The sequence below is a fragment of the Crocuta crocuta genome, unplaced genomic scaffold (genome assembly GCF_008692635.1).
Source record: "Crocuta crocuta isolate KB4526 unplaced genomic scaffold, BGI_CrCroc_1.0 scaffold229, whole genome shotgun sequence".
Classification (NCBI taxonomy): domain Eukaryota; kingdom Metazoa; phylum Chordata; class Mammalia; order Carnivora; family Hyaenidae; genus Crocuta; species Crocuta crocuta.
Window position 1 is genome coordinate 2,186,462 of NW_027536464.1, and position 23,226 is coordinate 2,209,687.

The following is a 23,226-nucleotide window of genomic DNA, read 5'->3' on the forward strand; positions in this document are numbered from 1 at the left end:
AGCACAGAACCTGGCCTGGACCCCGGCCCCGCTCTCAGCGCTGCTTCCGACACTGGTGTTAACAGATGCATGGACAAAATGCAGGACAGAGCATTTTACTCCTTCCACTGATACCTGTTAGGTGCTTATTGTGTGTCGGGCACAGCTTTTGGTACCTGGGATTCAGCAGTAAACAAGACAAACGAGATCTCTCCTTTTAAGAGGGAAGGTTAAATACTAAACAAGTCAGCTACAGAATTGATAATTTTAGATAGTGGCAAATGCTGTGAAAACTGTAAAACAGGAGTAATGAGAGAAAATAGCTGGTTTTCCAAGGCTGGTCATGGAAGGATCAACTCTGTGCAGATCTAGGGGAAGACCAATGAGGCATAGAGAGCGATAAACCCAGGACCCAAAGGCTGGAATGAGCCTGGCACCTGAGGGAAACAGGCAGAGCCCAGGGTAGCTGGGTTGTGACAAGCCACGAGGAGGGTGGCAGATGAGGGAGGCGTGCAAGAGCCGTGGTGTGCGTGACTTCTTAGGGTGTGGTAAGGGCTTGTTTCAAGATGGCGTTGGCTGTACAGAACACCCAGAGTAGATTTGGGGAGACCAGTTAGAAGGAGATTGTGGTGGCCCACATGAGAGGATGGTTCCCAGACAAGAGAACTGGGAGAGGAGAAGGACAGAAGTGGATAAACCGGTGGAGAAGAGCCCAAACTGAGCACTCTGAGGAGGTTTGGGACAGATCAGTATTCTCTCTCCCTCAGATTTCTTCCTGGGACTCAGTGAGCATGGCGGCTCCGTGTTAGCCCCATGTCATCTATCTACCACACACCCATTTCCTCGGATTATGCAAGGGGGATAGCAGTCCACTGAAGGGAGGTTAAAGGATTCGAGGTTCTTGGAATTAATGTGTTTTAGAGAACTTCTCCTGTCCAGGCAGCAGCCTCTGTTTATAAGATGAGCCTCTTTTCTAGGCCTCCAGCTGATGGCGCTGCTAGGCCGGGCTCCGGTGTACAGCTTGTTGTAAACATTGCTGGTGTCCTGCAAATCATTCCGAGGCCACCCTCTTTGTTCTCTTTTACTTGGGGTAGGAATCCTGTAGCCCTCCCAAACCGAAGATGGAGGATCTTTGACCAGAAAAGTATAAGGAAGTTGTACATGACGTCTGCATCTGTGTTTTAAAACTCTTCTACCTTCTCCACAGTGTCTGGCGCACAGAGCTTTACATCCCCAAGAGCCTCTGCCCCCAATTCAGCAGCATATTTGGAATATGTTGGAAACCCCCGCTGAAGTGACAGCCAAATGTCAGATTCCTCTCTCTAAAATAAAGACTGTTTTCCCTCTGACTGAAGCTATCAAGAAAAAGGATCAAGTGACCGCTCAAGACATTTTCCCAGACAAGTAAGTACTCGATGTAGTTGCACTTGACGTTGGAGTACATAAGACGTGGTGCTGGTAGAGGAGGATTAAGGGTTGCATGTGGGCTTGTGGAATCACAAAGTTGCAAGGAAGATGCCTTTTGATGTTTGACCCTTGCAGTGAAAATACTGGTTTCTCCTATCTGTCCACTATAGATAGATTTTATCCCTACTGTTCCCCTGGAATTTAGAGCTACCTCCTCAGTTGTTGATGTTTTGATCAGCCTCACATTCTCGGTGGTTTATGTTTAATGGGAAGGCTAAACAGTTTTTGAAAGAGCTAAGACTAACTTTTACTGTTTTTCAAGTAGCGTGCTGGAAGTGAGAGGGCGGGGTGAAGGTTATAAGGGTTCCAGTTGGAGGTTGGTATCAGAGAATAGCAGTGAGATTTTTGGTGGAAAAGTGGGAGGGAAGATGAAAACCTGGCTCTTCCTGGCTGTGCTCTTACTCTTATCAGGCATGTACTTGGTTATACCAGTAGGAAGGGATTTGTAGTTGAAGGACTGCAAAATGCTTTTCCTATGATCAAGCTTTCAGGTAGCTAATAAGTTTTTTCCCTCATCAGATTCTGTTCAGAATCTGTATCAGTTTCCATTCAAAGCAAAACAAAAACCATAAGAAGTTGTTCTTGATTATCCATAATCATTTGGTGGATGATATTGATTTTACCAAGTGTGGCTTTGGTCATTGGTGATTTTTCTGCCCAAATCAAAATGATCTATTCATTTCTTTACATCACTTTCTAAGATTCAGTTTTAGACCTTAATTTTTTTTCCTTTGATTTTCTTCCCACGGCTGTATATTGACACAGTAAAGCATATTGTATGTAACTATCCCATTGGAGAAGTATGGAATAATTTTCACAATCCTTCACAGGATTCTGTACATTGTTAATTTAGTGAATTCTCTTCCAAGTTGAATGGAAAGCTTTGTGTATACTGTGACTTTTTAGAGGTTAATACCCCAAGCTTTGCCAGAATTGAAAAAAAAATCATAGGATTGACATAGGCTATCATATGCATTCCTAACACATCCTGGAGAGTTCTATGTTTCTTTTTAGTCTGTCATGCCTTCTTCTGCATAGAAAGACTATCACTAAAAATCCACTTTCCCTCTGTTAGCCTCAACCACCTGTATCCCTCTGGGTTAGGATTTCAGAACAGCTCGATACAGTTCTGAGTCTTTTTCTTCCCATGACAGCCTTGCTGTAGCCTCGCTGCAGTCATGTGGCTGTTCTCTCTCTGTATTAAAGCTCCAGTTCATGATCTTGATTACCTTCTGGTGTTGTGGGAAAGAAATGGGCCGTTTTCCCCTCCTCCCGTTGATTAAAATGTAAATTAGCTGGTTAAAAAACACACCACATAGGCCCTGAAGACTGTTGTTCTGTGATTTTGATCCCTGCAGTGATTATACCATCAGCCCCCTTCTTCCCGCTCCCTCTTTCAGGAAGCCCGAGCATGCGGGCTTCTTGCTCTTTGCTCCCATGGTGGTTTGTGATGTAGCTGAGTAACCGGCCTGGGAATTATCTCAGTCACATACACCTACTCACACTCCTATTCTCTACCCTTTCTTCTCAGAAATCTTAACAGTGTTTATGAACTGCAGAAATGACGCACTTAACAAATATTTATTGAATAGCTCCTGTATTCAAGAAGAATGACTCAGTCCCTTCTGCAGGGATCTTAAAACCCCTCAATTTTAATGTTGAGGCTTCAATCAGCTTTAGAGGCGGTCTCCCTAAGGGGGAAACATTGCTAACAACGGGCTCTGTTTTTATGTATTTTCACCATCTCCATATCCAAGTTCGTATTCTCATCGTAGAGGTGAGGGGCAAATATCTGTTCAGAAAGTGTCAGAGGCCAAAACAAGAGGCTTGAACTGGAAATCACCAGTTTTAATTTCAGCTTTGTCACTCATGATCTGATTTTGGTTAAATAATAATACCACCATTAGGAGAATTCCTCCATCTACACTTGATCTTAGCCAAAAGGCCGAGAAGCGATGAGAATTTCTCCATCTAAAAACAGCCTCATCTCAAGAGATACCATGACAGTGAAATCACAGATATTGAAGCAGTTTGAACTATTTGGAGGGAAGGCAGTAGTCAGAACCCAAAGCAATAACAGCATCCTTATCCATTACGACATGGACTATTTGAGAAGACCTAGTTTTCATGCTGGACCTGTTGAATCCCGAACATTAAGAGTGATTTCTTCATCTGAAGAAGGTAAGAGCACCTTCTGACACTGCAGTCCAAAAGTGGATTAATGCCCTTACCATATAGAAGCATTGCTGCCCTTAATGTTGCTGCATAGCCCTGAAATGAAAATGTCATCTCTTAGACAGGGAACTTACATGAGAATTAGAATATTGGAGGTCTAATCCCATTTGTACAACTAACTCATATGTACTCCTGATTTCTTTCTCTCTCTATGCAGAATAGTCTGAACTTTTCTTTGCAAGTCCACTAACACTTTTCCCCACTTACCTCAGCATCCATCTGCACCTGATTACTGGTTTAGACCCAGAGTCGGACATGTGAATTGGTCCCCTCACTCTGCAGTGTGACCTTAGGTGCAACTTGCTTATCCACCCTCAGCCCCAGTTTCCTCGTGAGTGACTAGGGAATAGCTCTCAGGGAGCTGTCACGTGGGTGACTTGAGTAATACATGCTCTTGACTGTTGTGTGTCTAGAACCGAGCACAGTGCCTAACACATAGTAAGCACATAGTGTTTGTGCGGAACCAATTTACAAACTCCTCATCATGTCCCGGGCACATCTGTGATGACTACGACAGTAATAATGATGGTGAGAATGGTGTTGTGGGGAAGATAGAGGCCCATAGGTGGGAACTCCTCAGTTTTCTGGCCCATCTCCCATATACCTGTATTGCCATCTGCCTTCACTTTCTTCTTTCCTGTCTCAGTGGATGGGGGTATATCATCCTGTCCAAAGTCAGACCTTTCACCCGTGTCCTGAGATGCCAGCTTCTGTCTCATCTGGAACCTTAGTCCACTACTTATTTCTTCCGTCATTCTGTATTTTTATCTTCTCCCTCCATACCAGCTCCTTTGCCCTCACACGTTAACATCGTATTGCTTGTCTCTAAATCAAAATCCAGCTTTCTGTATTTTGATACATCCCCTCAGCTTTCTCCCTCAGATTGCTACCTATTACCATCTTCTTTCCTTCCGTAAGCTAGGTTTATTGGAAGAACAGTCCACACTGCTGCTTTTCCCAGCTCCCACCACTTCCCTGAAACCTTAGGGAAGGTTTAACTTAACTTCAGTTTCTCCAGATTTTCCTTTCTAAACCTTTGCAGCTTCACCTCAGATTCCTTTGGGATCTGCTTTTTCCCTGCCACCAACCTTCAATGTTGATGTTGTGTTCTGAAGGACTCCTCGGAAAGAGCTGACATGTCTTGGACACAGGTGTGTGCTGAGTGCTCTGCGTGCTTTACCTGTGTGGACTGTCTTTACTATCCTGTGGAGTGGTCTACTGTGAACCTCCACTTCGAGCCGAAGACACTGAGGCTTGCAGAAGATAAGACACTTGCCCAAGACCACAGCGGGTCAAGTGTTGGAGAAAGGGTTTCCATGCACACAGCCTGACTCCATAGCTTGCCTTCTCAACCATTATGCCTGATCGCCTTAGTGGTGACTGTGCTAAGACCTTTTATTATTTCATGTACAGGTGGAAATATCTGCCCACTCTAATATATTTCCATCCTGTGTTGTGGACATCTGAGGTGTCTGTAGGTGCCTCATGTTCATTGTGTCCAGAAATGACTTCACCATCTTCATCTCCTTCAGTGCTCTCTTCAAAGCCCTCTTAATGCTGTTCTTCTCTATTTCAGTGAATGACACCTAATTTCCAGGGAGTCAAACCTTTTCTTTACTCTCCATGTCTAATTGGTTCACCAAGTTACCTCAGATCCCCTCCTTTGGCCTCAGGTTAGTGTAGTGGCTAATAGCATTGATTTTGCAGTCAAGGGAAGTTGGATCAAAATCGAAGCATTTCCTTTCAGTGGTGGTTAAAACGGGCAAGCTGTTCCATGTCGAGTGGCAGTAACAAATACCTACCTTTCAGGAGGCTGTACAGGAGAAGGGCGGGGAGTACAGAATTGTGGACCCCCTTAACTAATGTGTGCTTCTAGACAAGGTCAGGCCCTTTTGACCCTTGGTTTGATCACTTGTAAAAGGGCAATAATAATAGCTAACTCATAGTGTTGTTGTAAAGTTTAACTGAGGTGGGTTTTTTTAATGAAAAAAAATTTTTAAGTTTATTTATTTTGAGAGACAGAGAGTGTGTGCACGTGTGCACAAGTTGAGGGAGGGGCAGAGAGAAGGAGAGACAGAATCCCAAGCAGGCTCCACGCCATCAGCACAAAGCCCAGTGTGGGGCTCGAAATCATGAACTGTGAGATCATTACCTGAGCTGAGATCAAGAGTAAGACAACCAACTGTTTCACCCAGGCGCCCCTGAGGGATTTTAAATGTGCTTAGCACAATGACGGGCAAGTGGTAAAAGTTTAAAAAAAAAAAAAAAGTTAGCTCTTACTAGCATCTCAAATTGCTATTGCTCTTCTGTGGGCCTCAGTTCAGCCTGCTTTACTGAGATAACCCCATGACTGATTTCCCTTATTCAAATCTTACCCGTTTTCAGTCCATTCTGCATTTGCTACCTGAGTGATTTTTAAAAAACAAATCTGAGCACATCCCTTCTTTGCTTAAAATTCTTTAACGTGACACTCCTTAATCTTTGTGTGTGGGTGTGATGGACCCTTTTGGCAATCTGGTGAAAACTGTAAACCCTCTCCCCAGGAAAACACCCTAACATACTATATTTTGCATATGATTTCAGGTAGTTCACAAATTCCTGTCCCTATCCTTGGACCCCTGATTAAAAACTTGCTTTCCATTAGCATCAATTTAAGATCAAACTCTGTTACACAAGTGAGAAAAGCTAGGTAAGCATAAAGAAAAGAAGTAACTATTCATAATCCAGCTCCCTAGAGAAGCACTTTCTTTTCTCACAGTTTCTGTGTCTGTGATTTAGATACAGTAGCCCCCTCCTTACCCACAGGGGTATGTTTCAAAACGCCCGACATTCAAGACCCCCAGCAGATGCCTGAAATCACGGATAGTACTGAACACTATCCTGTACACACGTACATACCTGTGGTAGAGTTTAATTTATAAATCAGGTACCATAAGAGATTAACAGTAACTAATCAGAACAATTACAGCAATATACCGTAGTAAAAGTTCTGTGAAAGTAGTCTCTCTCCCTCTCTCAGAATGTCTTGTCATACCGTACTCATTTCTCTTGTGCTGATAAGAGGTGATAAAATGCCTGTGTGACATGAAGTGAAGGACGTAGCTATTGTGACGTAACGTTAGGCTACTATTGACCTTCTGACCATAAGTTGTCTGCTTTCAGGCCACAGTTGATGGCGGGTAACTGAAACTGTAAAGTAAAACCATGGATAAGGGGGGACTACTGTATTTTCCGTCCTCATTTGTAACTACTTCCCAGCCCACCTCTCCTGCCTCAGCCCTGTACAGCAACTGGCTGTCCTCTCAGGGGACGTGCTGCTTGTCACCGGAGTTTGTTAATTGCCTGTTTATATCTTTTTTATTTGGCTGAATTTCCTAAAGTGTTGATTATGTATTAATTTTTGTACATTTACAATAGAGCTTAGCGGCCAGCACATAGTATTAGGTAAATGTTTGACCAAAAAATGAATTACAAAATGTATATAGATTTACAGAAGACAATAAAAAATGAGAAAGAACTATAAGTCATCCGTGGTTCTGACATCCACATGCAGTAGCTGGTGACATTTGTATGTCTGTTGGGATCTTGCACAGATCATTTCTATCTTCCAGAGCTCAGCTTCTTCATAGATCATTTTGGGAAGAGAGTCTTTGCCCTTTCCCACTACTGAGAGACATTATTAGTTTAATATTTGTAAAATTCATGATAATGCTATTAAGTAGTTCAATCTTGAGAATATTAACCATATTCAGATTTTTACTACTTTCTGTTTATTGCCTTTATCTGCCCAGTCCTGGAGGATTGATATATATGTCTCTTTGTCCTTCCTTCCCTAGAACCTTAGTTTGGAGGGTTTAAGAAATTCTCCATGCAGTTCAACTGTGCATTCTCGCGGGAACTCGGCATAGTACTCTGGATGTTTTATACTTCTTATCACCAATTTGCATTTTTGGAAGACAGTAGATGAATAGTTGATATGTTCATGATACTTTTCATCATAGTGTTTTTCTGAGGAGCAAACAGAAGACCAGAGAGGGGAGTCACTTACTAGATTCTAAACTCTAGATATAAAAAAATTAATACACAATCAATACCTTCAAGAAGGTATAAGAGTCCAAGGTTAGTCAGTGGACAAAGTGAGACTGAGATCCAGGAGCACCACAATTTCTGTCCCTTGGGAAGAACCAGCAAAGGTGAACTGAAATGGCTGTGCCTTTTTTTTAACGGACTCGAATTCTGATGGAATTTCACGTTTCCTTGGGCTTGTGCATTTTTACTTCATTTTTGCCATCAAGGCTTTTGTGTGTTTATTTCTTACGCTACATGATGGAAAGAGCTCTGGATGACTTACCCCTTTAATGCTTTCTGGTCTCTGTCTTTTTGTCTTCTACTTTACTTCTCAAAGGGAAAAAGGCAAGTGGCCAATGGAAAAGATGTCAAGTAATAAAAAGTTTTAATTCATGTTTGTGAGGCTGTAATGGTAGCTTTGGTCCTTTTATCTCACTGGAAGAGGAGATATTTTTTTCTTTTATAGTTTATTGTCAAGTTGGTTTCCATATAACACCCAGTGCTCATCCCACAAGTGCCCTCCTCCATGCCCACCACCCCCCTTCCCCCCCATCAGCCCTCAGTTTGTTCTTGGCATTCGAGAGTCTCTCATGCTTTGCCTCCCTCCCTCTCCCCAACTATTTTTTCCTCTTCTCCTCCTCAATGGTCCTCTGTTAAGTTTCTCTTGATCCACTTATAAGTGAAAACATATGCTATCTGTCTTTCTCTGCCTGAGTTATTTCACTCAGCATAACACCCTTGAGTTCATAGCAGCACTTTCAACATTAGCCAAATCATGGAAAGAACCTAAATGTCCATCAACTGACGAAAGGATAAAGATGATGTGGTTTATCTATATGATGGAATACTACATGGCAATGAGAAAGAATGAAATCTGGCCATGTGTGGCAACGTGGATGGAACTCGAGATTCATTATTGAAATATCATTGAATAAGCCAGCTCATGCCTCATTTTTCTTTGTTTTTAGAATAAGCTCTTCTTCAAGACTCATTCTCTGAAATTTGAGCTTCTGAACAAAAACACATCACACTTACAATACTAGATCTTAGTTTCTAATGTCCCTTCTCCTTCAGCCATTTCCTGAGAGCTGCTTTTGGCCCAGATTGATTATTTGTCTGGGAGAAAAGTCTTCATACCTCTATATGTTCAGCAGCTTACGGGAGATTATGGGCAGAGTATTTGAATTTTATTTTCTTCTCCTTTGCAATTAATTTGTCCTCCTCTTGACTTTAAGGCAGGCTGTTGAAGCCAGCCGGTTACTTGAGACAAGATGTTTAATATAATTCCTTGGAATCATCTTTTCCCTCACCACACAGATGCTGATAGACTGTTAGCATATTGCCCAAAACAGAATTAGTTTATAAAAGAACAAATTAAAAGACTTTTTTTTGAAAGTGATTTTTTATAGTTTAAGACTTCTCTAAGAATAAGGTCTTGCATATTTAATTAAGGATTGTCTAGTAAGTTTTGACAGCGGTAAGTAAAAGCATACGAAGCTCTCACATGCATGATGGAGAAGATGGGGTAGTAGACCCGAAGGTCATCTATGTCCATGGATAGCTAATAGCTATCGATTCTGAGACAGAAACTAGCAAATACTTTCTGAAGGGTAAATGGGTCTCCCCTGAAACGCTGCATTTCCTTTCCCTGTGCTTGCGGTTCATTCTTAGCTCTGTGACACGGCTACGGATTATGACTTCTCTGGTGCTGTGAGGCGGAGCCAGGGCTGCTCCCTCCAGGCCAGCCGGAGTTCTGGGGCTGCGGGAAGGAGGCAGGCTCTTTTTTAAGAGGGACTAAGTACAGCTGTTTATTTTTGACACTTGAAAAATAAATGTATACTTTACACGTCAGCCAAGTCTGGGTTTTGTATCGTTTATTCTGTTTTAAGGAGGGAGCAAAACCCATTTATTTCTTTTCCAGCCATGAAGAGGGACCAACATCTAAAAAACTGAAGACTGAGGAAGGGGAGGCATACTTTAGAATCTCCAGCCTGACTGAAGGCAGCATCACCAGTGTAAGCAGAACTTTCCCAGGGTGTTCCCTGCCTTTCTGGAAGGTTGGGACTTGGGGGAGATCGCATCAGTTTTTGTTAGCCGTTTAGTAAATCACTGTGTCTAGTCTTTTCAGTAGATGAACCACATGTGCCCTTCCCACATTCTTCCTTTATTGTCAGGGAATTTCCTGTAGAATTCTCTAGATGGCATCTAGTACAGAGAACACCATATAATATGTATCACAAGGATCAGTTAAGTGGTAGCACTTTCTGTAGAGATTTTTTTGGTTGGCTTTCTTTTGTAGCTTTCTGTTTAATGAAAATGATAGGATAAGTGGCGGTTGATGGTACAGGTGTTAGTCTCCAAATATGTAGGATTTAAGAGCGTAACTCCTCTATTTTTTTCTAATACACAACTTCAGAACAGATCTTACAAGTTTAAGACCTCGAACCAAGTATCCTTTAACACTGAGCCCTTTTTTTAATGGGAAGGTTTTGGAACTTGAATGCATTATGTTAAGTGGCATTATTTTGAATCAATGAGTCTTAAAAATTGTCCCTCACCAGCCACATACACTAGACAGGATAGTTAGCCATTAGGGCATGCCTTTTTTCCAACCTCAAAAAGAAATGCTCTCAGGAAAACTGAACATCTGAAAATGATTTGGATTTTTCTTTTTTATTTAGTTTAATTTAATTTTTGAGAGAGAGAACATGCACGCATGAGTGAGGGAGGGGCAGAGAGACAGAATCCCAAGCAGACTCTGTGCTGACCTGGGGCTTGAACTCATGAACTGTGAGACGATAACCTGAGCTAAAATCAAGAGTTGGTTGCTCAACCCACTGAGCTACCCAGGCACCCCTGAAAAGTACTTAGATTTTATTTTCAGTGTTTTATAGTAAAGGGAAAAAATCATGACCTTACTTGTTCTGAGAGCTTTCCTGACCACTATCCCAGAGCAAACTGGAAACTTCAGTACATTTTGTACCAAAGTTTACCAGCCATAATAGAACCACATTGTCTTCTCCCCTGTGAGCTGAGTGAAACATCGGGCCTGTGAAGAGTGGCAGTGGAAGGTTAAAGACCTACATGTGATCAGGAAGTGCCATATAGTGTGGCAGAGAGTTTCATCTTTGAGACTTTCCCACCTGGCACTATAGTAAATCCTTACACAGCATCTGCTTTTCCTTTTGGGGGACGTGTTCAGCATGGGCATGTTTGTGTGTTCTACCAAAACTTCGGTGCCAAGGAGCCAGCAAACCAAGCATCGGGCTGCTGTTTCTCATGTCATCTGCAGCGGGGCAAATGTATTCTGAACTGACCTCACACTGCAGAGTCCTCCCCTTCTTACTTGGCTGGGTGTGTGGACATACCAGCACTGTGTCACATACAGCTTCTAGCTGAGCTGGCTGGTGACTTGGGTTGGAATACTGCTGACCTGTCTGGAAAGAAGTCAGCTTGCTTCAAGAGAGGTGAGTATAGGTACAGACGGCAGTTCTTTGGCCACAGAAGTCTGCTTGCTTTCAACAGAAGCCTGGAACTGGAAATGAATAGAAAGGGCCTTGTCTTTGTCTTTAGGTTTATTTTATAAAAGCACACTTACCACATTAAGCCATCTTATATGGCTTGGGGTGCTGCTGAAAAGCGAAGCGATGTGCATGCAGGTTTATTGTCTGTGCGTGTATTCTAGGTCGGAAGTGTGAACCCTGCTGAAAACTTCCGTGTTCTGGTGAGGCAGAAGAAAGCCAGCTTTGAGGAAGGTGAGTGATACACCACTGGTTCTGCATGTCAGATAGATAATCAGAGTAATGAATTTATATTCTGGATTGGGAAGTGTAGCCCTTTGTTGGTATCCTTTCTACATAGCAGTTTTATTTCCTGGTGGACCTTTGTGACTGTCTGTTATTGGTGAGCTCACCGAAGCATCTTTCTGAGCACATGAGGGTAAACCCAACACAGGTCTGCCCCCGCAGGAGAGGAACTAACTTGTAGGTCTTTCTGCTAAGAAAACTGTCGGCCAGAGCCTTAGAGCTTTTGGTTCCACTTCACCCAAGTTCTTTGGGGTCTTGTCAGTGAGCTTGGAATAAAACATTTTTGTCCTACCTTCCTGTTTTCAGTGACCCATAGTTCTTATTCGAAGCCTAAAGGTTTGAGCTTCTTTACAGAAGTCACAGAACACCTGCTACTACCCGTAGATTTGATCTTTCTGAAATCAACTATATCCTCACAGTTTTCTTTTGATGAATTGTAACCTAGCATTCCATTTAGGCTCCGGCTAATATTAAAAGTTTCCTGGGATGGACGGAGGGTCTGGGACCAACATACATTCACTTGATTGTGGTCAAGTTCCTGTTCATTAACCCCTTAACGAGTGGCAGCTAGAGGTTGTAACAGCTGCTGCTTTGGTTATACAGCACCATTGTGTTCATTATTGCCACCCAGGATCAGGCCTGCCTGTGAGCTGCCTTTCTGTGTGTTTATGTGAATATGTGCTCAGACCTTCTCTTCCAACTTCTTGGCATTTTAGGGACCAAATGACTCCTAAATGTCAAGAAAATGTTATACAGTCTAGTTTAATCTACAGTGCCTAGCATAGGTATAGGTCACTTCCTGAGGGTCTGAGGATGCTAGCAAGATGCCTAGATATGCTGTGCTCCTGCCCAAAAGCACTTGTAACCAGCTGAGGCCCAGAACGTACCGTCTTCTAGACCAGGTCCTGTTGGCAGGAACGTCACAGGCCAGCCCAAGAGAATTTCCTAAGGAAGAGGAGCTTCATGATCATGATAATCTGTTTATGTCTTGTGTTTTGAGATGGGGAAAGAGCTTTTTGCCCTATTAAGAACTGCTATATAGGAGAAAAGCTTTTGAGTTTTAAACAAAGCAGAACTACAGCTCAATAGAAGAAGGAAATTAAAATTAAAGTGGCAGCTTTGCGGAAGGCTTGGTGGAAACAGCACTACTTTTGGGATTTCTCTCCTTCATACATGGGGCGATCAAAGGAAGCATTCACGGCCTCTTACCTGTGCTGTGTTCTGCTTGGCTGCACGTTGTGACTGTGTTTAGAAGGATGCAGAAATGTTGCTGTGATGAGTCAGCCATCACCTGTCATGATTACCATGTATTTGAAGAAAGATGGAGGCCTTTTTAGCTTTTGACTGTAGGTTGTCGACTACCTTGGCCAAAGTTAAAGGTCCTCCCTTTAGAAGTGACTAGTCTTTCTGCTGGAGTAGGTGTGGTCTCTTCAGGGACTAAATCTGGCTTCATCACAGGAGTAAGGGCAGCCACTCGTGTCTACTGTGTACAAGTCATTGTGCTAGCATATTCTATATAAAATAGCATATGCTGAGCTATTGTATTCTTTGTCTCAGTTACCCCCATAGCAATCCTGCAGTCACGTGAGCAAGTGGAGAAGATGTTAGAGCTTTAACAGCTGGTGCCAGAATTTTCTGAGAAAAATAACTTTTTTAATTGGGAAAATATCTTGATAACTGCTTAGGGTAGAGGCTGAGTCTCTGTCCCCATGCTCGGTTGTTGACCAGTTATGCTTCAGAGGAGAATCTACTAACATCATAGAAGTAAAAAAACTGGAGCTAGTTCAGGACAGGAGGGGATGATCTGAAAAGGTAAGAGGGGAAGTGAATGGATTTCTGTAGGGACACAGCTTTCTACATTGTGTTCCCAGCTCATGATTGCAAATGTCAGTGTCAATAAAACCCAGCACTCCTTGGTTTGAGTGCCCTGGGGAAGCTGGTAAAGAGGCACAAGTTTTGGTCTGGAATTACTTCAGGTAGAGCAGAGAAAGGACCTGAGGGCACAAGAGACCAGAGCCAGAAGAGGTCACGAGAGAGAATTTGCTCACATATCAGGAAAACCATGTTCCCCAGGCCACGGAATTGGGGATTTGAAACAGTCTTGTGAAAATAACAAGAGCAAGTGACTCCTAGATGACATATAAGTTACAATAGGTGTCATTCTCCGCATTTTACAGATTGAAAAACTATAAAACTAGAAGAGATGAACTTCCCTCCAAAGCACTCAGAGATTCGAATCCCTGTCTTTTCTAAATACTGAATTTTTCTGTTTAGCTGACTTTGTCCTGATTCCTAATACCCTCCTTTCCTACGCATTTTTGTTGTTGTTCAGACATAATAAGGTCATGTATTTTAAACCTTTGCTTCTGTAGGTAACTTCTGAGTGGAGCATCTTTTTATGTTGGATGTGACTGAGTCCTGGTGCACTGCTGGTGTTGTGACAGTGGGGTCCTTCTGTCCCTCCGGCTAGGACTTCGTCAGTCAGTGCTCTGCAGTGACCTCACAAAGGCAGGCTTTCTGTGGAAAAATAGGACTGCACACTTGTCAGCACCCAATTCTGTTTTGTGGACCTAACTTGCCTCCCCTTTATCCTTCCTGTCCTTGCTTCAAGGACATTTTGTTTGTTCATTACTTGTCCTTACTTTGTTCTACTTGGGGCATCTCTACTAAGCCCCTTTGTGAGTGAAGACTCACTTCCCTTGAAGTCCAAAGTCATCCTCTACTCTTGAAGCTACCTTTCTGGTATTGGTCTCCTCCATTGGTCCCAGGGATCTGTACCAAGGGCAAGACAGAGAGAATCTCTTCCCCTTCTTCCAGTAGATCTGCTTTTTAAATTCAGTTGCCAGAAGCATGATCAGTAATAAATGATAAGATTGTTTTACTCTTAGAACTCGACCTGTTCATCTATTATTGTTATAAACTAAAATGTGGGTATTTCTTTCCATCTGGCCTAATAGTGAGGTCACACTGAGTATTTTGATCCTGTTCCCTTGACACCAGCAGTCTGCAGTAGGCATCTACACATTTTCATGTCTTCTGGCTTTCAGTTTGAGGGATATTTCTTGTTCTTGTTCTAAGTTTATTGGCATAGGGATGACACAAAACCTTGGGAATGTGTTCTTTCCAGCTATCAATGCTGGCAAATTTAAGAAAAATAAAAAATAACTTATGTTGGTTACTTTGAATGTCTTGAAAGAAGACACAAACCGTAACTACAACTGTAAACATGTTCAGCCCTATAAAATTTCTCTCATTTTTTTTTTTTTAACAGTGTGACATACTTTCTTAGTCCTTTCCCAGAACAGCAGTGACACATCTAGTCAGGAGAGAAAACATGTGATTATGGGTTCTAGAGGTTTAGTCCATACTTTATATTTTGTATTCAATAGGACACTTGTTCTTCACTGGGCTCCCTTGTGACTTGTTTAGTTTTAAATTGTTAAGGGGCACTGGGGTGGCTCAGTCAAGTGAGCGTCCAACTTCGGCTCAGTTCATGATCTCACGGTTCGTAAATTTGAGCCCTCCGTCAGGCTCTGTGCTGACAGCTCAGAGCCTGGAGCCTGCTTCTGATTCTGTGTCTCTCTCTCTGTTCCTCCCTGCTTGCACTCTGTCTGTCTCTCTCTCTCAAAAATAAATATTTTTAAAAACTTTTTTTAATTGTTAAACCCCAGAACTTGACTATTTGGGTTATTTTATTTGGGTCTTATTTATCGATACCAAGAAGTCTTATTTGAAAACAAAGACCCATTTATTTGGAAGTGTAAAGGGGACTTCCGGTAAGCATGTGTTGGTATTTGACCTGCTAATTATGTATCAGTGACCCCAGTGTCTCCTGCATCTTCTGTGTGGGCCGATTGAGTTGATTTTCCGCAGATGATTGCAAATGTGTGAAAGACGCTGGATCTTGTGGCTTAAACGGCTTCATTGGCTGCATACATTTCATTAGATGGCAAAGCACTGCCCTGAGTTTACATTTTAATATAATAAAATTCTGTGCTCGCTTCGGCAGCACATATAATATAATAAAATTCATTAGCCAAATAATGAAAATGAAGAGGAAAAGAAAAACTACATGGCACACAAAGCAAAGACCGTCGTAGACACATAAGCACTTGGAAAGTGTTTTTGGTTTTCATCAACTCTCCCTGAAAGGCTTCTATCCATTCTTACTCAGCTTTCTAAATTCTTTCAAGTTCCTGTGGATCAGAAGATGTCTAATTTCAGGGTATGGTTCTTATAAAATGTAGCCTGGCTCTCCATGAAGATAGAGAGCCGACGGGTGGCGTTAAAAGGACAGGCAGTTTGTTGAGGGGTGTTCTCGGTGAGCACAGGGGTTTCTTCCTGAGAGTGTTAAAGGGGGTCTAGATTAGGGCTCTGTGACAGCGTCCCCACCTTCCGCATTTGATTCTGTCCTGTCAGGCAGAAGTTGCTTGCCTTAAGCCTTACTGAGTATTTTTTCCCCTTTTCATGTTAAACAAGGAAAGAATGTTTTTCCCTCTGGCTGAAAATATGGAACCCACATGAACACTGCCCACTGTCAGAACAAGCAGAAGAGCAGAGACAAGTCTGAGGCCTGCATTTAACGCAGTGACCCGGGGGCTGCCCTCACTGACCCACGCCCGCAGGGCAGCGGCTCTGCTGGAACGGCGGAATTAGTGACAGGGCTTCAGAGGAAGCCTGCCCTGGGGTTCACCCTTGCAGTGAGGGCTAATGGGAGAGACTCGTGAGGTGAAGAGCAGTGGAGGTACTGAACTCACGGCATCTCCCTTCTCCCTCTCAACCTCCCGTAAATGCTGTGCGTCGGAGGCCGCCCGCCTGGTGGATGATCGTCACGCAGGGCACCGCACTTGGTTCTCCTCGAGCTGGGCCTTCCTCAAGATTGCTTCCGAAGCCCAGCTGGTTGAAGAAGGAAACTGATTTCAGATTGTGCTGATGTGCAAACTGCTTTAATCAATGACTTAAAGTGACTGCTCGTGGCAAACAACAGAAGCTCTTAACCAATTAAGATGTTTAGGGAAGGATGTTAGGCTTTTGTTAAAATAGTCACTAATCAGCTGAAATGTGTTAAGAGGAGCCTAGAAACAGCTTGGAGTCCCACTTAAATGCAATAAAAGTGTTTCGGCCCTCCCGTTTCAAATTGCAAGCCCGAGGCAAAAAATATGCTGACACAGAAAGAAGTGGCAAGTATAATTTGATACAGTTAGTCCTGTCTGTTATGCACATCACGTCTACATAAAACTTTTAAAAATGGCATACTTGGTTTTTTGTTTTTGTTTTTTTAGGCTAGAGAAGGGAAGGGAATTTGGTTCAGATGTGGAGCACAGTTTTGGTGGGGCTTGAGAATATCGTCAGCATGGATGCCTTTGGACAAAGGAGAAAAGTTAACTTTTTTTTTTTTTTTGCAGTGTCTTATGAGCAGTTGGAGAAAAATCTTTAGTTAATAGTTCTGATTAAAGGCCCTTTTGTAGCCTGAACTGTGCTTCCCCAGAATTCATATGCTGAAGCCCTGACCCTTAAAGTGCTGGGATTTGGATCTGGGGCCTTTGGGAGGCCACTAGGTTCAGATGAGGTCATGAGGGTGGAGCCCTCGTCATGGGATTGGTGCCCTTATAAGAAGAGACGCCACTTTGTGCTTTTTCTTCTTTTTTCTCTTCCTGTTTCTCTTTTCTCTCTGCCACCTGAGAATAGAGTGAGAAGGTGACTGTCTGCAAGCCAGGAAGAGAGCCCTCCCCAAAACCTGACCATGTTAGCATCAGCCCCCAAAACCGTGAGAAAATAAATTTCTGAAGCCGAAGCTGCCTGGCCCATGGTACTTAGTTATGGCAGCCTGTGCTGACTGATAAAGGCCCATTTTCATCGCCTTTGTCAGATAAGACTGCTGAAATCCACTAGTTCATCTCTCTGTGTCTTTCAGTGGTAATGAAATACAGCCAGAACACTCAGGAGATTGCTTGTGGGCTACTAGAGTCAGGAACCATTGCTCATAGGAGAACTGTCTTTTCCACAGCTCCCTTGCCTTTGGAATCGAGCAGTGTTCCCTCTTAGGGGCACTGAGGATAAAATCTGCTGTCTGAGCCTTAGCAGTTATTCTCTTATGGAAACTTAGTGTCAGCATCCCCTCTGTCTGGTAGATCTCCACAGATCTCTCAGCTAAATCGTACTTACCTTTGGTCTCTGTTTTAATAGTTTATTGAAGTATAATTTTTCTACTATACATTGTACTAAGTGTAACTCAGTGATCTTTTGTAAATTTTGAGTTGTTTGATCATCACCACAAACCAGTTAGAAAGTTTTCCTTCCCCCCAAAAAGGTCCCCCTATTTATAGTCAATTCTTTTTTCCTACCAGCACTCCAAGTAACCACTTTCTGCTTCTAACAATTTACCTTTTCTGGAAATTTCACGGAAGTAGAATCGCTCAATATGCAATCTTTTAACCTGTGGCTTCTTTTACTTAGCATAACAGTGTGTTTGTTTGTTTGTTTAGTGTTTATTTTAGAGAGATTGAGAGCAAGCACACACAAGTGGGGGAGGAGCAGAGAGAGAGGGAGACACAGAATCCAAAGCAGGCTCAAGGCTCTGAGCTGTCAGCACCGAGCCCGAGGCAGAGCTCAAACCCACGAACCATGAGATCATGACCTGAGCTGGAGTCAGACACTTAACCAGCTGAGCTACACAGGCACCCCAGCATAACATTTTTGAAGTTTTTCATCTAATAGCATATATCAGCAATTGATTTCTTATTGCCGAATACTATTCCATTTTATGGATATGCCACATGTTTATCCATTCACCAATGGATGTATATATTTGGATAGTTTCCAGTTTTTAGCTATGATGAATAATGTGGTGAACATTTACATACAAGTCTTTGTATTTTTTCAGGGCGCCTGGGTGGCTCAGTCGGTTGAGTGTCCGACTCTTGATCTCAGCTCAGCTCATGATCTCACGGTTAGTGAGGTTGAGCCTCACGTTGGGCTCTGGTGTAGAGCCTGCTTGGGATTGGGATTCTCTTCTCTCTCTGCCCTACCCCTACTTGTATGCATGCGCTCTCTCAAAATACATAAGTCACTTTAAAAAAAAGCATAGATCTTTGTGTTTTTTCATTTTTCTTGGGTAGAGTGGAATTGCTGGGAACTTTTTAGAAATAGCCAAACTCCTTTCAGAGCAGCTTACCACTTAACACTTCACCATCACCGACTGAGGGTTCCACGTTCTCCATGGCTTTAGTGACTTGTGTTTTCTGTTCAGTCACAGCTGTTCTAGTGGCAATGTGTTGATATCTCTGTGGTTTTCATTTGCAGTTCCTATACTAATGATGCTGACTTTTTTTCATGTGATTATTGACCATTCATATATCTCACTTTCTTTGGTGAAATTCATTTTGCTGATACTTTGTTGGGATTTTTATTTATATGCCCATATGTGATACTTTTCTATAGTTTTCCTTTCTTGCGATGACTTTGGCTTTGATATCAGGGAAATACAGACCCTATAGAATGAATTGAGAAGTATTCTTTCTTCCCTTTCAAGATTAATATTTCTTTTTTAAGTATTTGATAGAATTTGCCAGTGAAACCTTCTAGGCCAGGGTTCTTTTGTGGGAAGCTTTCTAATGCTCCATTATTTTACATAATATAAGCTCAGTCAGGTTTTTCATTTCTGCTTGAGTTCATTGTAGTAATTTGTGTCCTTATAAGAATTTCTCCATTTCATTTAAATTGTTTAATTTATTGGACTAACATTATTCATGTGATTTTTCTCTTAAGTTCTGTGGGTTGGTAGTGATGTCTGCTCCTTTATTCTTGATTTTGTTATCTTGTATCTTCTCTTTTTCTTGGTCAAAGTAAAGATTTATGAGTTTTGCTTATCTTTTATAGATGATCCTAACTTCTGCTTTTATTGATTTTGTTTTCCATTATCTGTTTTTATTTCATTGATATTTTTGGCTCTTTCATGGTCTTTATTATTCCCTTCCCCTTGCTCACTTCAGATTTAATTTGATCTCCTTTTTCTAGTTTCTTAAAAGCTTAGAATTTTGATTTGAAAGCTCATTTCTTCTCTAACATAGGTATTGAAAGCTGTGCGTTTCCCCCAGCCAGTTGCTTAGCTGTGCACCATAAATCATGATGAGTTGTTTTTATTTTCATTCAGTTCACGTGCTTTCTAATTTCCTTCATGATTACCTCTTTGACCCTTGCATTATTTAGAAGAGTTTGCAGATATTAGAGACTCCCAAATTTCTTTCTGTTGTTGATCTTTATCTTAATTCCATTGTAGAACATATTTTGAATAGTTTCAACCCTTTCAGATTTATTGAGACTTGTGTCATGCCTTAGCCTGTAGTCTGTTTTGACAAATATTCCATATGCCCTTTAATGTACACTCTGCTGTTGTTAGGGTGAAGGTTCTGTAAATGTCAGTCGGTCAGGTTGGATGATAGTTTGTTCAAATCTATATTCTTGTTGATTTTCTGTCTAGTTGTTCTCCATGACTTTCTGAGTATTGAAAGTTATTCCCCTTGAGACTTTGTGGACTGGTGAGACCTTTATAATTTTTGCCTCACCTAGGTAAACAAAAATCTAGAGGCCCAAGTGAATCTCTGCAGAGTACCAGTGAAGAAAACTTGTCAATTCAAGGAATAGAGTGTATTTTAAATAAAGGTTTTCAGGTACTGAAGTTTAAAAAAAAAAAAAAAAAAGCTTTGATACATGTACCACAAGATTATGTTTGTGTTTCCTAACCCTCTGCTTCATGAGAGAAATTCATTTACTTTAGTTAATGACCAACTTGTTCAGTACAGGTAGAATTGTATAGGTTGAAGAACTCGTTAGAGCTCAGAAACAATTAGTTCTAAGTAATGAAAGCCAATTCACATTTTAGTGACAAGAGGTACCAGAGTATATAAGTACATATAGTATGTAAGTCTTAGGTCAGTATTTACAGATTTGGAAAGCTTATAGGTTCATTATTCCCTCCTATCATTTGTTTCTTTTGGGTGCCATTTTCTCAAACATGGGTTTATTTTGTTTGATTCATTCTTTGTCTCCTACATTGAGAAGAAAATATATGGAGTAACTAAGGCTGGATTATCTCATAATTATTTCCATTTCTAATGACTCCTAGATGGACTATAACAAAGCCAACAAGACTTACACGTTGAAATTTTAAATGTATGAGGTGATAAGGAGGGTTGAATATACAAACCAAAGATAAGATTTGCCTATAACATGGTGCCTGAGTGGCTCAGTTGGCTGAGCTGAGCGCCTGACTCTTGATTTTGGCTCAGGTCATGATCCCAGGGTCATGGGATTGAACCCCACATTGGGTACCACACTGAGCATAGAGCCTGCTTGGGATTCCCTTGCTCTCCCCCTCTTTCCCTCTCCCCTGTTCATGCGCGTGCTCTCTCTCTCTCTAAAACAAAATAAATAAAATTAAAAATTAAAAAAACATTTGCCTGCAGCAAATCTGGTTTGTACTGTTAGTCTTTCCTGAGTAGAGTAGGTAAAATTAAATAATTTGAAGGTTCTTTATAACACAACCGTTTATGTGCTCGCTTCAGCAGCACATATATAACACAACTGTTTAAGTATATGAGTAATAAATAGAAAGAAGAAGATGGTGTAAAAAAATAAAACAAAAAAGAAATAAAGGGGTCATGAAATAGTATTCTTAGTTTCACCATCAGTAAAGCCAATGTATAAAAAATGTCTATCCATTTAGGACCCACTAGAAATAGGAACCATTGTTTATTGCTCCCTAGTTATCTCCTCATTAAAAAATAAGTACATGCTCAATTGGAAAAAATCAAATAGTAACATAGTACATAAAGTTAAGAAAAGGAAGTCTCCTCCTTCATCATCCCCACCTCTCTCCCAGTCCCTCCCCAAACCCATGTCTGTCTTGCTTTTTCACTCTCTCCTCATAGAAGTAACCCTGCTAATCCCTATTAATACTCTGTGTTACAGATACAAGATAGTTAATGTTTTAGGGTATGGTAATTGGGGGTTATAGCCAATTGGGGGGATAGTACATTTTCGAGAACAACCCCCCCCCCCTTCCCAGTGGGATTAAGCAGCATGATCTAAGGGGAGAAAAACAGAGCCCCCAGCAAAATGGAATGGCACTAGGTCCTGGTAAGTAACAATAACAGAGATGCCCGCATGCATATAGTCAGGGCAATGTTGGAAATGGTCTTTTCTCCACACACACCAGCATAAATCTTATACATCTCTTAACCCGTTACTCTTGATCTGTGTATTTCCCTCTTCCATAGAGCTGTATTTTAGTCCTTTTCATCTCTAAAGTTAAAGTGAAGGGTGGTAATAAAAAAAAAGTTCTAGACTATCCATTCCCCTTAGTGATAACTGGTCCTAAAAATGCGGTGTGTGGGTTTAAATTGAAGGAACGCAAGAAGGAGCACCTGGATGGTCAGTCAGTTAAGCATCTGACTCTTGATTTTGACTCAGATCATGATCTCATGGTTCGTGGGTGAGAGTTCCGCATCGGGCTCTGCACTGTCAGCGCAGTCTCCTTCTCTCTCTGCCCCTCCCAGTCCCTCTCTCAAAAATAAATAAACATTAAAAATTTTTTTAAAAATTTTTAATAAAGGAATGCAAGAAAACATCTTTATTCTTTAGAGGATTTAGAGGAGTAAACCAGTGAGGCTAAGGCCGTTTGTTCATCCATTTAGCAAATGGCCAGCAGCCTACTATGCACTAGTCATTGTGGTGAAACACAGACTGTAAACAAATAAATGTCAAATGGTGATAAGCACTTAGGTTAGTTTCCAAGGGCTCTGTGACAAAGTACCATGTCCTGGCTGGCTTAAAACTGCAGAAATTTATTTTCTCATAGTTCTGGAGGCTGGAGACCCAAAGTGGGGGGTGCCAGGAAGATTCGTTCCATCAGAGGGCTCTGAGGGGAATCTGTCCCATGCCCCTCTCCTACCTCATGGGGACAGCTGGCAGTCCTTGGTGGTCCTGGGCTTGTAGGTGTGCCACTCCAGTCTCTGCCTTCTCCTCTTCACAGGGAGCTCTCACTGTGTGTGTCCAGATTTCTCTCTTACAGACACCAGTCATATTGGATCAGCGCCCATCCTTATGACCTCATCCTAATTTGATTACATCTGCAAGGACGCTATTTCCAAATGAGGTCATCTTCTGAGTTTTAAGAAAAGACATGAATTTTTAGAGAACGGTATTCATGACAGCACTATAGAAAAAATTAAAATGAAGTCGTGGGATAGTGAGTGCTGGGGTGAGATGTGTTTGTGACTTTATGTAGAAGACAAGAAAGGCTCACTTTTGGGGTGTCATTTGAACAGAGAATTGAGGAAGGTGGAGGAGACAGCCTGCTGGATATCTCTGGGGAGAACTTTGTACACCGAGGCAGCAGTATATTCCCTGGAAGTAAGAGTGGGTTTGGCTTCATCAGGGAGCATCAGGGAGGCCAGTGTGGCTGAAGGAACTAGGAGATGAGATCAGGGGAGTGGGTGGCTGGGGTACATATCACATAGTGCCTCCTAGACCTTTGCTTTTACTCTGAATGAAATAGGAAACCACTGAGGACTTCTAAGTAGAGGTGAGTCTGATTGACTTATGTTTTAAAAGGTCCCGGGCCATGCTGAGAATGGCAAGGTGGACGTAGACAGAGGAGTTGGAAGGCTGA

At 41.9% G+C, this 23,226-nt stretch overlaps 1 protein-coding gene and 1 pseudogene across 2 annotated transcripts in view; one reads left to right on the top strand and one right to left on the bottom strand.

Moving 5' to 3' along the window:
• The window catches only part of XRCC5 (X-ray repair cross complementing 5), an 87,022-nt gene that overhangs the window by 37,788 nt on the left and 26,008 nt on the right, over nt 1–23,226 (top strand). Inside the window, exons 14-17 of one of the 2 annotated variants that reach the window (XR_013331207.1) lie at nt 1,187–1,383; nt 9,671–9,764; nt 10,952–11,216; nt 11,435–11,504. Coding sequence is in view for 1 of the 2 variants with exons in the window: in XM_077748551.1 (XP_077604677.1) it covers nt 1,187–1,383; nt 9,671–9,764; nt 11,435–11,504 (361 nt within the window). In the remaining variant the exon portion in view is untranslated. The remainder of the gene's footprint in view (nt 1–1,186; nt 1,384–9,670; nt 9,765–10,951; nt 11,217–11,434; nt 11,505–23,226) is intronic. The other variant, XM_077748551.1, reaches the window with a different exon arrangement.
• Nucleotides 3,254–3,403, bottom strand: LOC144218756 (U2 spliceosomal RNA; annotated as a pseudogene).